Source organism: Equus quagga, chromosome 16 (assembly GCF_021613505.1).
Source record: "Equus quagga isolate Etosha38 chromosome 16, UCLA_HA_Equagga_1.0, whole genome shotgun sequence".
Taxonomy (NCBI): Eukaryota; Metazoa; Chordata; class Mammalia; order Perissodactyla; family Equidae; genus Equus; species Equus quagga.
The window spans coordinates 75938430-75953890 of record NC_060282.1 but is presented as its reverse complement, the minus strand read 5'-3'; the positions used below and the strand labels follow the sequence as shown (position 1 = coordinate 75953890).

Below are 15461 nucleotides of genomic sequence, written 5' to 3'. Positions count from 1 at the left end.
TCTCCCTGTGTCTCCGTGTCCTTACGGGGTATTCTCCTCTCTGAGTTTCCCTATCCAAATTTTCTACTTATAAGGACGCCAGTCGTTGGATGGAGGCCCACCGTAATTGAACGAGAGGTCAAAGATGAAGAACTGAAGGGGAGAGAACCATTTATTTGGGTGCTCCAGTATGGGGCGGCATGGGCTGCACCCACACCTGAGCAGAGGTGCTCATCAAACTCTTAATTGGGACTTAATTTTAATTTGTGCACAAAATGGCTTGGCTTCCTTCCCCGGTCGGAATCCATGAGAGTATGAGGCAGATGGGTGACTATGCAGGGAAAGGAAAGATAAAGTTTAGTTTGATTCAATCTTGAACCGATGAATCAGTTCAAATAAAACCCTCAGTAACATTTGCTCCCTTCTGGGATTCTGAGTCCTGAGATGGAAAGATAAAGATGGGACATCAGGACTTTATTATCTAGAACTAGAGACACGTTCAAGATGGAAATCTTTTTCCCATTCTTCCTCCTCCTTCCCCACCATACTTGCTCATCAAACACATTTCCACTAAAACCTAAGTTCTTTATTTTCTTCAGGTTGCTAACAAGTTCTCTAAAGTATCGTATTTCACCATCTAAGACACCGCAGATTGTAAGATCTACCATTGTTTTGTGTTTCATTAAGGGAAAAAAATTACTGCAAGTCAAACTAAGAAACAGTGCTGTATTGTCACTTACAATTTTGATTTTATGCTTATTGATGTCATTTTAGACTTATTCAGACATACACGTAGACCATAACACTCCCGTGCCTACTTTTTAAAGTAAAGTTAGCATTTTCCTGAAAGATGCTCACGTGTGTTGTCTAACTGATCTGAATTGCTTTTCAACTAGGAGTAATCCGTGTCTGTTTGATTCATTTTGCTCGCACGGGAGGTCTGTGATGCAGTCTTTCTTAAAAGAGAGGTCTGTGATTTTCTAAGCTATTGACACCCATTTTGCACATTTTGAAGCGCGGGTGCACCTATGCCACGTGGACTGCTTAGCTGGCTGGGTGTACAATGCATGTCAAGTTCCAAGATGTAGAATGCAAAAGGGACAATTGAGTCTTAGGATTGCTGGGGCATGACCCTCCTGGTCTCCGTCCATCTTCTCCATCGCTCCCTCGGCAGTGGGGCTCTCCCCTGGCACCCGACAGTTCACCTGTCTGTGGGCTCCAGGCTCCTTCCACCCTCAAAACTCTTCAGGGGGCACTCGTGTGCAATTGAAGACAGGAGGACAATCTGTTTGCACAACTAGAAGGTTTAAGGAAGTGGCTAAAATGTTAATCATCTGATGGAACCAGTTATCACCAGTTTTCAGTCACTTGGGCTCTGTAATGGTACCTCTGACTTTTGTTCCAGGGTCCCCCCTGTGTTCTCATGTCCTCCGTGAAGTAAAAAGTCCCCGTGGAGGGAGCCTCGGCCCTCTGCGTCCAGCTGCCCTTCTGTGACTTGCCCTGTGTTCTCCCTGCTCCTTGAAGTTTCTGTAAGAAAAGTGGACATGAAGGAGCGAGGGTTTAGAGTCAGAAAGACCTGTGTTTTAATCTCTGTGACTCTGGGCGAATTCCTGAACCTCAGAGGGCCTCGGTTTCCTGATGGAAGTAGATACCACTTCTCTCATTGGTTGTAAGGCTTTTTTTTTTTGTATGTGATAACATATAAATCTTGCCTCACAGTGGCTGGTGTGTTAGACCGCAATAAATATTAGTCATATTATCTCCCCCTTCTTCATCTTTTAAAAGCAGCTTTCCATCAGATTCTGAGGAAGAACATTAAAATTAATGATCAAATAATATTTTGGATAATTTTACGTATTCTATACTTCAAAGCGTCCCTGTTTCCCAACTTTCATGTTGTGAATGAGAAATTATCTCCTCTCCCAAATACCAGACTCTACCTCTGCAGTAAATACTACAGTCTTCTGAAGATATAGGAAATGGGACAGTAGCTATGAAAACATGTCAGGCAAAATTTGGATTCCCAGGTTTGGGGAAACTGTGCAGTTGGAAGTGAAGAAAAGATGGCTTTTGATCTGGTCTCCCAGATTCTTTTGCTGTGTGCAGAGTCTTATTTATTATTACTTCTAGGTATCACTCAAGTCTGCCCTTCAGCCCCTTACTCTCATCTTTATTTGGAAATCAGTGATTTGAAGCAAATGCTTTCAAATCAAACTGTCTGGGTTCAAAATGCTAATAACTCCACCCTGTATGCAGGGGTGTTACCAGGGGCAAGTAGCTTAACTTCCATAAGCTTCAATTTCCTCATCTCTAAATGGTGATCCCCACCTCACAGAAGTCTTGGACATAAATGGTGTAATGTATTTGGAGCCCTCAGCTCAGATTAGGATATAAATAGAATGCACTCTGTGGGGGTGCTTGTGGTTATTAATAATTTTCCTAAGTCATGACTGGTATGTTTTGCTAATGATTTCAGTATCTACATTCTGTTCTTCCCTCTCCTTTATTTTCCAATGTTTTTCCCAGTTGATTATCCCAAAGCAAACCACACCTTTGTATTTTAATGTTGATAATTTGCTGCCACCTACAGGCTAATATGGAAAAAGCGAAACGTGTAATTGCTAACTTTCTTAGATTGTTAATGTAAAGTCTCAAGGTCATCTTGGAGGTCCTGAAACCAGCTGTGGAGAGCCCTGTGGCTCCCCTTTCTGAGACATTCATTTTCCCTGTTAGCCTAACTAAACACTTGAAGAGTGTCAAAATCCCCTTAGATTCTCTTTGGAATTGGGCAGCTTTGCATAAGGCGTTATTAGTAATCAGTGCATTTTTCCCCTTAAGTAGATTTGCAAAATAGTATTTATTAAAAAGCATGAGTCTTTATTATTTAAGGCATCGTTTAGCACGTGAATTTTGTTGGGTTTTTTTTGGTGGGGGGGGACCTGTTTTAGTTGGAGGACGTGAGAGGTCTGAGCAAAACTTTAAAAATAAAATGAAGAACGTTTATAATGAACTCGCTTATGGTTTTTACTCCATTGCCTTACACGATTGCTACCTGTATGCTCGTCTCCCATCCTCAATCTTATTCCTTCGTCACATAACCTGGCATAGGGGATAGATTTGCAAGCACACACGGACCCTCCTCAGTGCTTTCTGACGGTACCTAGTACGGCGCCTTGTCCACAGTTTGATGTGGCTGGAGTCGGAGTCAGAGATGCCAGTGGCAGAGGGGGTGGGTCCGGCCGGGCCTGAGTACTGAACTGTGGGGTTGAATTCTGTCTTGAAGACAGCAGGGAACCATTCAAGCATTTTAAGCTGGGGAGTGACAGGATCAGGTCTCTATCATGGAAATATTACTTGGGCGGTCTGTTCAGAGATGTTTTAGAGGGAAGCTACAGAAGGAATTATTCATCGAGCTTTACCACCTACCGGCTGTACCTGTCACCTGTTGTCTCTGCATCGGAGAGCTTAATCACCTTCTGTTTGCTGCTCCAGTTGGTGGTGGTTGAGTTGTTTTGTTTTACTTTTATGCCTTTAGCAATTCTGTAAATACCTTCCAGGCAGGCATTGTTGGGTACTGTTATGCTGGTGATTATTGTTACTATAATTATTAACTACCTTTATGCGGTTAATATACAAGAGACTGTGTGGCAAGTGTCTCTGTACCTTTGACGCCATGTAGGTACACACGACGTCACTGATTTGTATGCTTCTCTCGGGTCTGCCCTGGCGCTGGCTGCTTGTTGACCAGCCGGGTCATTCTTCCTTCTTCCTCTCCGCCTGCCCGAGTCCGTCATCTGCTGGTTGGCATCTTGCTCTGGGCAGGATGCCACATTGCTGCTATGGCTGAACTAGCACTTCTCAGAAATGGACGTGGGGGTGGCGGGAAGAACTGTGATCTCTGTTCTGCTCGCTGGCAGAGAGAGGCGAAGGGCAGGAAGGGGAGGAGAGCTTCGCCTGGGCCCCTACGCAAAAAATCTGTTGCCTGAGGAGGTGTGGAAACGTAGACATGTGACGTGGGAAGGGGCGGGCAGAACTGTGGTGAGAAAGGCCGGTGAGGCTGGTTGGTGCTTGCCTCGGGTGTACAATGGCAGGGGCCCCAAAAAGCCCTGTGATCCAGATCCGTAATATGTTAATGCAACATTTGAAAAAATTAAAATTGGAGAAATCCATGGTGAACAAAATACTAACATTTTAAACAATGACAAGGTCGAGAGCAGTGCCTTGCAAAGGCGTTTTGGAGCCTGAGGCAAAAGGAAGATCAGCAATCCTGAGCCTGTCTATTTAAAATTTTGGTATTTTTGTTCATTGTGGATTCTTTGAATTTTGATTTTTTAAAACATAATTGCATTAAAATAATAAAATTAGGTATATAGAGTTTCTTGGTGCCCCCTTAAATTTTACTCCTGAGGTTTGGGGCGCTTGCTCGCCTTGCCCCAGCGTTGTGTATGGTTGGTTGGGCAGAAGAAAGGGGAGAGTTGCTGAGACACAGCTCACTCCCTGGCCGCTCTAGAAACATCGAAGTCTTCTTGATGGCTGTATTCCAGGGGACTGGTGCGGCGGCATAGGTCTTAAATAATGTAGACAGCCTGTGTGAATGTGGGTCGTTTCTCTGAATATATACATTAGGACTTTTTAAAGCATATCTGGGTGAGATATACAAGAAGATGTTTCCTACCTCCGCTAATCAATGGAAAGAACTGGCATAACATTTCTTTAGATGTTGAGTTTGTGAGCAGGTCGTCTTCATCCGGGTTGGTAAGAGTTGGATTTGATTAGCAGAGGAAGCGAGATGCTTACAAACTCCGTCCCTTGGTGAGTGTGAATGACTAGTCATGCCGATGCGCTAGGTCAGCGTTTCAAGCCTTGGCAAGATCCCGTTCTTGGCCTCTTAACTCGTCTGCTCTGCAGTAACTATATTGTGACTGAGGAAATGAGCGGAAGCTGAGCGAATGTTGGATTTTCCAAGTTCATCTTTTGGCAGAGTCTAAGTTGGTGGCTTTTTGTGGTTAGCTCAGAATTTTCTTCTGTCCTTTATTGGGAGAGCCAGGTCGTTTGAAGGTGATGTGTGGGTCTAACCTAATTGGCTTTAATCTGGCCGGGGCAGTGGAGGAGCCTAAAGGAGAATTTTCCTTAGCCTTCATATCTTACAGACTTTTTTTTTTAAATCCCCAACTAGGTCTTCTGAGAACAGACCCAGTGCCCGAGGAAGGAGAAGATGTTGCCGCCACGATCAGTACCACAGAGACCCTGTCAGAGGAGGAGCAAGAAGAGCTGAGGAGGGAACTTGCAAAGGTAAAGAGGCATTCCGTTTCAACTTCGTGGTGTGCACTTAAAGTATGTTGTCATTTGTGTCTCTAAAGCACATGGTGATATCCTAGAGTCAGTTCCAGGGGAAGAGCAACAGGGGTTTTCCTGTCCTGGAGGTCTGGGAGTAGGGCGAGGGGCTAGAACAGCATGGTGTCAGTTCCTTTTTCTATGAGGAAAGGTAAATATGAGAAGTAGGAGGTAGTAGGTAACGCTGAGAAGTGGCGTGTGAGTGGACAATAGGTAAGAGGGGGACTAGTGAGTGTCTCCTGAGGGACCTCGCCGACTCTGGTCCACGTGGCTGTTCACGTGCTCCAAGGACTGTGTTCTGCCCTTGGCTGTGCTGTGGATATAGGCTTTTGATCCTTTTTTCCTTCTCTCTCTTTTTTCTTAAAATTAACCTTTTTAAAGTGTACAGTTCAGTGGCATTTAGCACATTCACAGTGTTGCACAACCATCACCTCTGTCTAGTTCCAAAACATTTTCACCTCCCCCAAAGGAGATCCTGTGTTCATTAAGCTGGCATCCCCAGTCTCCCCTCCCCCAACCCCTGGCAACAATTAATCTACTTTCTGTCTCTATGGATTTGCCTATTCCAGATATTACATGTCAGTGGAATCATATAATATGTGACCTTTTGTATCTGGCTTCCTTCATTTAGTATAATTTTTTTTTTTTTTTTTTTTTTTTTGGTGAGGAAGATTGGACCTGAGCTAACATCTATTACCACTCTTCCTCTTTTTTTTTTTTCCTCCTCAAAGCCCCAGTACATAGTTGTATATCCTAGTTGTAGGTCATTCTAGTTCCTCTATGTGGCATGCTGCCACAGTGTAGCTTGATGAACGGTGTGTAGGTCCATGCCCAGGTTCCAAACTGGTGAAGCCTGGGCCACTGAAGCAGTGTGCGAACTTAACCACTTGGCCATGGGGTCGGCCCCTTCATTTAGTATGATTTTTGAAGTTCATCCACATTGAACATGTATTGGTACTTCACTTTTTATGGCTTAATGATACCCCATTATATGTATCTACCATATTTTGTTTACTCATTCACCCATTGATGGACATTTGGGTGGTCTCCCCCTTTTGACCTGTAGATAGTGAGCTAAGGAACATTTGTGTAAAAGAACTTGTTGGGATACTTATTTTCAATTCCTTTGCGTATATACCCAGGAGTGGCATTGCTGAGTCATATGGTAATTCCGTGTTTAACATTTTTGGGAACTGCCAAACTGTTTTCCCCAGCAGGAACACCCATTCTGCAGCCCCATCAGCAGTTTCTCTGCATCCGTGCCCACATTTGTGTCCTGTCTTTTTGAGTATAGCAATCCTAGTGAGCGTAAAGTGGTATCTCACTGTGGTAATGACTTGTCTTTAGGGACTTCCCTGAGGTCTTAGGGAGAGGAGACAGAAAATGAGATTGAAAAGATGCTCAGTTGAGCATCTTTCCGTGTGCTTATTAGCCATTCATATACCTTCTTTGGAGAAATATCTTCAAATCCTTTGCCCAATTTTTAAAAATTGCTTTTTTGGTCTTTTTGTTGTTGAGATGTAAGTGCTGTTTATGTAAATATTCTGAATAGTAGACTCTGACCAGATAGATGATTTGCAAATATTTTCTCCCATTCCATATGTTCTCTTTTCACTTTCTTCATAGTGTTTTAATGTACAAAAGTTTTAAATTTTGATGAAGGCTAATTTATTTTTCTTTAGTTGCTTGTGCTTTTGGTATTATATCTAAGAATTCATTTCTAAACCTCAAATCATGAAGATTTACCCCTATGTTTTCTTCTAAGACTTAGCTCTTATATTTAAGTCTTTGATCCATTTTGAGTTAATTTTCATATATCGTTTGTGGGAGGGGTCCAACTTCATTCTTTTGCACGTGAATATTTAGTTTTCTCAGCATCATTTGTTGAAGAGACTATCCTCAACACATGCTCTTGACATCCTTGTCAAAAATCAGTTGACCATAGATTTAAGAGTTTATTTCTGGACTTCTCAATTCTGTTACATTCATCTTTGTCTCTCTTTCTGAGAGTACCACACTGTTTTCATTACTATAGCTTTGTAGTAAGTTTGAGTGCTTCACCTTTTTCTTCTTTTTCAAAATTATTATTTGGGGTCCTTTGCAATTCCATGTGGATTTTAGAATCTGCCTTTCTACCCACGAAAAAATGCCATTGGGATTTTTTTTTTTTTTCTGAGGAAGATTAGCCCTGAGCTAACTGCTGCCAATCCCCCTCTTTTTGCTGAGGAAGACTGGCCCTGAGCTCACATCCGTGCCCATCGTCCTCCACTTTATATGTAGGACGCCTACCACAGCATGGCTTGACAAGCAGTGCTATGTCTGCACCCGGGATCCGAATCAGTGAACCCCGGGCCATGCAAGTGGAATGTGCAAACTTAACCACTGCGCCACCATACCAGCCCCAACCATTGGGATGTTTGTCAGGCTTTTATTGAGTCTGTAGATTGATCGTGAGGAGTATTGCCATCTTAACAATATTTAGTCTTCCGGTTCATGAACAAGGAGTGTCTTTCTGTTTATTTAGGTCTTTAGTTTCTTTAAGCAATGTTTGTAGTCTTCAATGTGTAAGTCTTATGCTTCCTTAGTTACATTTTTCCAGAGTATTTTATTCTTTTTGATGGAATGGATTAGAAATGGAATTTTCTTAACTTTTTTTCGGCTTGTTCACTGCCATGTATAGAAATACAACTGAATTTCGCGTGTTAATCTTGTCGCCTGCAGCTTTGCTGAATTTACTAGCTCTAATATTTTTGTGGCTTATTTAGAATTTTCTGTATATAAGATCATGTCATCTGCAATTAAAGGTTTACTCTTTTTTCTTTTCCATTTTAGATGCCTTTTATTTGTTTTTTTTCTCATTGCTCTGGGCAAAACCTCCAGTAAGATGTTGACTAGCGGTGTCTCTGTCCTGTTTCTAATCTTAGGGGGAAAGCTTTCAGTCTTTTCACCATTGAGTATGTTACCTTTGGGTTTTTTATAAACACACTTACTCATATTGGGGAAGTTCCTTTCTGTTCATAGTTTCTTTGGGGTTTTTATCTTGAAAAGGTGTTAGATTTTGTCAAGTGTTTTCTGCACCTATTAAAATGATCATGTACTTTTTCCTTTCATTCTTTAATCTGGTCTGTTACATTGATTGATTTTTTTTATGTGTTGAATCATCCTTGCATTTCTAGGGTAAATTCCACTTGGTCGTGGTATATAATTCCTTTAATATGCTGCTGGATTTGGTTTGCTAGTGTTTTGTTGAGTTTTTTTGCACCTATATTCATGAGAAAGCTTGACCTGCAGGTTTTTTTTCTTGTGATATGTTTGTCTGGCTTTTGTATCAGGGTAATACTGGCCTCTTAGAATGAATTAGAAGTTTTCCATTCTCTTCTATTTTGTCGAAGAGTTTGAGAAGGATTGGCGTCCATTTTTCTCTAAATGTTTGGTGGAATTCACCAGTGAAGCCGTCTGGTCTTGAACTTTTCTTTGTTGGGAGATTTTTGATTATTCATTCAGTCTTTTTGCATGTCACAGGTCTGTTCAGATTTTCTGTTTTTTTTCTTGGGTCAGTTTTGATTATTTGTGAGTTTCTAGGAATTCTTCCATTTCAGCTAGGTTATCTAGTTTGTTGACGTTCATCGTATTGTTCATAATATTCTCTTATAATCCTTTTTATTTCTATAAGATTGGTGTAATGTCATCACTTTCATTTCTTATTTTAGTGATTTTTATCTTGTTCCTCTGTTAGTCTAAAGGTTTGTTGACTTTGATCTTTTTTGAAGAACTAGCTTTTGGATTCATTAATTTTTCTCTGTTGTTTTTCTGTTCTCTATTTTGTTTATCGTCCCTCTCATCTTTATTGTTCTCTTCCTTTTGTTAGCTTTGGGTTTAGTTTGCTCTTATTTTTCTAGTTCCTTAAAGTGTTGATTTGAGATCTTTCTTCTTTTTTAATGGAGACGTTTATAGCTAAAAATCTCCCTCTAAGCACTACTTTTCACTACCTCTCGTAAGGTTTAATATGTTGTGTTTTTGTTTTTATTTGTCTCAAAGTATTTTCTAATTTGCTTTGTGATTTCTTCTTCGACCCGTTGGTGGTTTTAGAGTATGCAGTTTAATTTTTGTAGATTTATGAATTTTCTGGTTTTCTTTTGTTTTTGATTTCTAGTTTTATTCCATTGTGGTTGGAGAAGATACTTTTTATGATTTTAAATTTATTGAGACTTGTTTTGTTTTGCCTAACATATATTCTGTCCTGGAGAATGTTCCACGTACATTTGAGAAGAGTGTTTGGTCTTGTGTTTTGGGGTGAAATGTTCTATGTGTGTCTGTTAGATTCAGTTGGTTTATAATGTTGTTCCGGTCGTCTCTTTCCTTATTGACCTTCTATCTGTGTGTTCTATCTGCTTCTTTACATAAGGTTTTATATACAAGGTGGGGACAGGATGGATAAGGCGGATTGGTGATAAGCCCAATGAGGAGTGAAAAATATTGAGTATTTAATGCATGCCTAATGCTAGTGGTTTAAAAAGAGGAAATATTTTCCACAAGTTATATGTTTATTGCAGATACAAAAAATACTGAAGAAAATGAAAATCACTCACAGTATGAAAGTTTTAGATTATGTTTCCGGACTTTTTTCTGTGTATGTATGCTATAACATATTTCTGTATTTTAAGAAGGCATTAAAATATACATCTGTAACTTTTCCCCACTTAGCTGAGTTCCAAAAACTGGGTTTTTTTTTTCCACACCAGTAAGTAATCTTCTACAACCACATTTTAAATTGCCACATAGCCCATTTTTCACTACTGCAAACTCATTTTTAATTAAGGGATATATCATCGTTTATAAATATTTAGATTGTTTTCTTTTTTTTTTTGCTGTTGTGAACAATCTGTTGATGGAAATACTGGCTTATTATCCATGACGCACTTCTTTAATTCCTTCTTTAGGATAAATTCCTAGGAGTAGAATCCTGGGGTCTAATGGTTTTTAAGGACACACAGGCATTCCCAGCGAGGCCAGAGTGCTATCCAGAAGGTTCTCACCGCATAGACAGAACAGTTTTTCCAAAACCTTGCCAGCTCTCAGTATTATTATTTCATTATCAGTACTACTAAAAGAGTAATAGCGCCTAATATCTCCAGATTACTTACTAGACAGCAGGCGCTAAGCTGAGCTCTTTGCCTGCATCATCTCATGCATCATCGCAACAGCATTACGAGGCCAGTGCTCTGATTATCATGATTCCAGATGGAGGAGGAAACATGGCTCTAAATCTCTGAAGAGATGATGTAATTTTCTTTAACAAGTGAAGTTATCAGATATGTGATCTGTAAATCTTTTCTCCCATCCTGTGGGTTTTCCTTTCCACTTTCTTGATAGTGCCCTTTGGAATACAGAAGTTTTTAATTTTGATAAAGTTGAATTTATTTTTTCCTTGGTGACTTGTAAGAAACCATTGCCTAATCCAAACTTATGAAGATTAAGTCACGAGGTACTGCATTGCCATGTCGAGTCTTATATCCAGGTCCTCGTGAACTCTGATGCTTGTGCGCTTACCCTTTTATTTGCATAGTATTCACATTTTATCAGACGTTTATCCAGTTTTTCTAAAAACTACATGAGATACGCCAGATATAATATTCCTTTACCTCATGGTCATGATATAATAATAGTGTATAATAATAATTAGATTATAATAAAAAACGCTGACATTGAAAGCAAATGATAGTTTTTAGGTTGTAAAGGTTTTACATCATAGTCACTGCTTGAAATAGTTGTAGAAATTTAAATTAAATGGAGATAAAAAATCCCCCCTCATTTTTTTTTTTTTACTCCTTTTTGAGATATAATTTATATACCTTCAGAGCCATCCTTTTAAAGTGTACAATTCAGTGGCTTACGTATATTCACAAAGTTGTATAACTACCACCACTGTCTAATTTCACAACATTTTCATCACTCCAAAAATAAGCCCTGTGCCCATTTGAGTCACTGCCCATCCTCCCTCTCCCCAACCCCTGGCAACCACTAATCTATTTCTGTCTTGATAGATTTGCCTATTCTGGGCATTTCGTATAAATGGAATCAAGCAACATGTGGTCTTTTGTGACTGGCTTCTTCCGTTTAGCGTAATGTTTTCAAGGTTCATCCATGTTGTTGTACGTATCAGTTCTTTGTTCCTTTTTGTGGCTGAGTAATATTCCATTGTATAGATCTACATACCACATTTTGTTCTCCATTCATCAGGGGATGGACGTTTAGGTTGTTTCCACTTTTGGGCTGGTAGGAATAATGCCGCTGTGAACATTCATGTACAGGTTTTTGTGTGCCCATATGCTTTCAGTTCTTTTGTTACAGACCTAGAAGTGGAGTTTCTGGGTCACACGGTAACTCTATGTTTAGCTTTCTGAAGAACTGCCAAGCTGTTTTGCTGCCGAACTGCACCATTTTACATTTCCACCAGGAATGGATGAGGGCTCCGGTTTCTCGACATGCTTGCCAACGCTTGTTATTGTCTTTTTGATTGTAGCCCTTTGAGTGGGGGTGAAGTGGTATCTCTTTGCATTTTTCTAATTACTAACGCGTAGTATTGAGCATCTTTTCATATGATTATTGGTCAGCTGTATATCTTCTTTGGTGAAATTCCTATTTAATTCCTTTGTCTATATTTTTAATTGGATTGTCTTTTCATTATGGAGTTATAAGTGTTCTTTGTATATTTGAGATACTAGACCTTTATCAGATATATAATTTGTAAGACTTTTCCCCATTCTGTCAGTTGTCTTTTTACTTTCACGATGGCGTCCTTTGAAGCATGGCAGTTTAAAATTTTGATAATGTCAATTTATTTTTTCCTTGGCTAAAAAATGTTGCCTAATCCAAGATTATGAAAATTTATCCCCATGTTTTCTTCTAACAGTTTTATAGTTTAGCTCTTTCATTGAGATTTTGGATTCGTTTTGAGTTAATTTTTACATATAGTCTGACTTAGGGGTCCAGTGTCATTCTTTTGTATATGGAAATCCAGTTGTCCCGGAACCATTTGTGGAAAAAAACCCTATTCTTTCCCATTGAATTGTCCTGGCACTTTTGTTGAAAACCAACTGACCATAAATGTATGGGTTTATTTCTGGACTCTCACTTCTACTCTGTTGATTTATGTGTTTATCCTCTTGCCAAGTACCACACAATCTTGATTACTGTAGCTTTGTAGTAACTTTCTCACTCGTTATTTTTGATTTACGTCAGAGATTCTTAATCATGCTCCCATTTATGCTTTAAAGGTCATTCTAATATATGTATGTAGCTATGGTGTGCTGAGCTGGGTATGTTAACAGCACAATCACACAAACTGAGGCCAGGAACACACTGGGTCATGTATTGTTCGGAAAGACTTATAGTGGTCTTTCTTTCCAACTTTCACAAGGGGACATAAATTCTTCAGAGAAATGTCGGGGTAGAAAACTGTCTTCAAAGAATACACTTTAAATGGTATCTGAAGATTTGGAATTTGGGGCAAAGAGAGAGGTGCTGGAAAGCTGACAGTGTGCCATGAGAATCAGCTGGTAAACTAAGGGCGGTCAGAGTCCTGGGTTGAAATTCTGGTTCATACATTATTAGTTTGATGACTAAGAGCAAGCCATTTAATTTACTTTATTTTTAGCTTCATTCGTTCATTTATTGTTTCCCTTTTCTTCAGATATTCTACTTTGTCAATGTAATTCTTAAAATGTGACTTCTGAAACTGGTAACAATGTGTGAAGGCCTGTCTGACAAGCACAGAGGATTATCTGTTTGTTCTGGACCTACTTTCCAATTAATGTCATCCAAGAGTTACGTTATTCTCTTTTTTTTGGCAGCCACATTACATTTGATTGATCCTTCTCTCCTTTTGTTGAGTACTATTTTTCTTCCCTTCATGTTCTCTAAAGATTTAATTAGCAGTAGAAACAGTTTGCTTAACAACACTATATGTTGTTTTTAAAGGCCGTGTTGTCTTTGAAATCGTGGAAGTGCTGTGCAGGTCAGGCTGAGAATATGGCTTTGTCACCAGCCAAGAGAAGCATCCTTCTGAGTTTGCCTATTAATAAATATACTTTAGGGATCCAGTTTTTCAACTTCTGGGACCAAAAGTCTCTTCCACACGGTGTCTGTTTGTCTCTGTGAGTCTGCCCTTTTCCCTCTGTTTTCCTAGCTTAACATTTTCCTCTCCTGTGTATCTTTTCTTTGCAGCTTCTGCTTACCGTTTGGGCCTCCTCAAGTGTATTTAAGCTTTCCACAGCATCTCATCATATCTCTGTGCCCTACCTGAACTCAGGGCCTCTGTCTCCAAACCTTTTCAGCTTCTGCTCCCAATGTTATCTCAGTTCCTCACACTAGATTCTTTAATGAGAGAGAGACCAGACCCTCTGTTTAGTTGAGCATCTCTCTTCACACCAGGCACATCGCTGGTTGTTGCCCACTCGATGGGTTGGCTGTTCTTGAGTCAGGGACCCATCTCTCCCCACCCGGCTGAGGCCGGTCAGTCCGCATGAGGAGTCCACACGGGACCTCAGGAGGGCTCATGGGAGAGGCAGTTTGATGAGTGCAGGCCTGTGGCTTCGGCAGGCGCTGAGCCTGATATTTCCACTATAGACTCATATGAGATACGCAAGAAGGTTGGATCTTGATTTGGCTTGGTGTTGCATGTTTTGGTGGGGGATGGAGATTAATTTGACTTCGTACACAAGTAGGAGTTTCTCTTGGCATCCAGGTAGAACGTCCAGCTGCAAATGTGGCCCCAGAGACCAGGAGAGTGGACGTTAGTGGTTTGAATATTCTCTGTGTACAAGTTTGGGCTGAGCCCCTGTGAGATAGCTGAGAAAGGAGGTATAGGGAGAGGGGACAAGGCTGAGGACCACTCAAGGTGGGAAGATAAAGAAGAGAAGAGAGAAGCTCTATAGGCGTGGTTGGCCTGTAACCAGTTTACTCAGCAACAGCTTATGTGTTGTTTTTAAAGAGACAGATGAATGAATCCAAAAATTTTAAAATGACTCTAGAATTTTGAGTATAGTTTTGCACCGATAATCGTACTTACCAAGTGACTCTTGTTGTATTCTTACCCCAACCCCCTTCCTTGTAGGTAGAAGAAGAAATCCAGACTCTGTCTCAAGTGTTAGCGGCAAAGGAGAAGCACCTAGCAGAGATCAAGCGGAAACTTGGGATCAACTCGCTACAGGAACTGAAACAGAACCTCGCCAAAGGCTGGCAAGATGTGACAGCGACCTCGGCGTATGTTCCCTTGATCATCCATTTTCACAGCGAATGTAAAGGACGCTTCTGCTCCTTTGGTCTGGGGAGGAGGATGTTTCTGCGACTTTTCTTTGTACTGCGCAGGACCCCTTCCCCCCAGTTCTCAAGTGTACTTGATTCTTCTCTAACTTTGGTCTTCCAGACTGTTCTAGGGAATACAAAGAAAACTGGCCTCATAAATGCGCTGAGGAAATAAAATTTAAGTTCCAAAAATGTTATATATTGACTGCCAGATACGTACACTTGTCATTCAGTCCTCAGAATAAGCCAGTAGAGTGAGTGGCAAGATAACCCTAGATACGAAAACAGGATCAGGGAAGTTTTGAGGTCACAAACCTCTCAAAATGAGGAGGCAGGATTTGAACTCAGGTCTGGCCAAGTGCAGAGCCAGTCTTTTTTTTACCCTTAGACATAGCCTAAGACCCTGAGGTCACCGTCTGTGATAGGTGCTGCTGGCAGAGGCCCACCCCTTAATCTCTTTGTTTTTTTGATCACACACATTTTGATGTGGCATTATCATGATGTTAGTTCCCTTTCCTGGCACATGGAGGAGCAGCCTTCTGGCAACAGGTTCTGAACTGTGTTGTGTGTCATCTGTATTTAGTCCCATCTGCTGAGCTGGTGACCAGCAGCACGAGGCCAACTGCATCGTGATGTGACAGCACTAGGCTTCCCATGCCTGTGGTCCGCTCTCTCCCATGTCAGTAGACTGCATCGTGACGTGACAGCGCTGGGTGCCCACCTGTGGTCCACTCTCTCCCATGTCAGTAGACTGCATCATGACGTGACAGCACTGGGTGCCCACCCTGTGGTCCGCTCTCTCCCATGTCAGTAGACTGCATCGTGACGTGACAGCACTGGGT

The 15461-nt window shown here is 40.9% G+C and overlaps 1 protein-coding gene across 3 annotated transcripts in view; it reads left to right on the top strand.

Moving 5' to 3' along the window:
* TPD52 (tumor protein D52) overlaps nucleotides 1-15461 on the top strand; it is a 207529-nt gene that overhangs the window by 72397 nt on the left and 119671 nt on the right. For all 3 annotated transcript variants that reach the window (XM_046641875.1, XM_046641874.1, XM_046641873.1), the window contains exons 2-3: nucleotides 5156-5271; nucleotides 14429-14577. In XM_046641875.1, the coding sequence (XP_046497831.1) occupies nucleotides 5156-5271; nucleotides 14429-14577 (265 nt within the window). The remainder of the gene's footprint in view (nucleotides 1-5155; nucleotides 5272-14428; nucleotides 14578-15461) is intronic.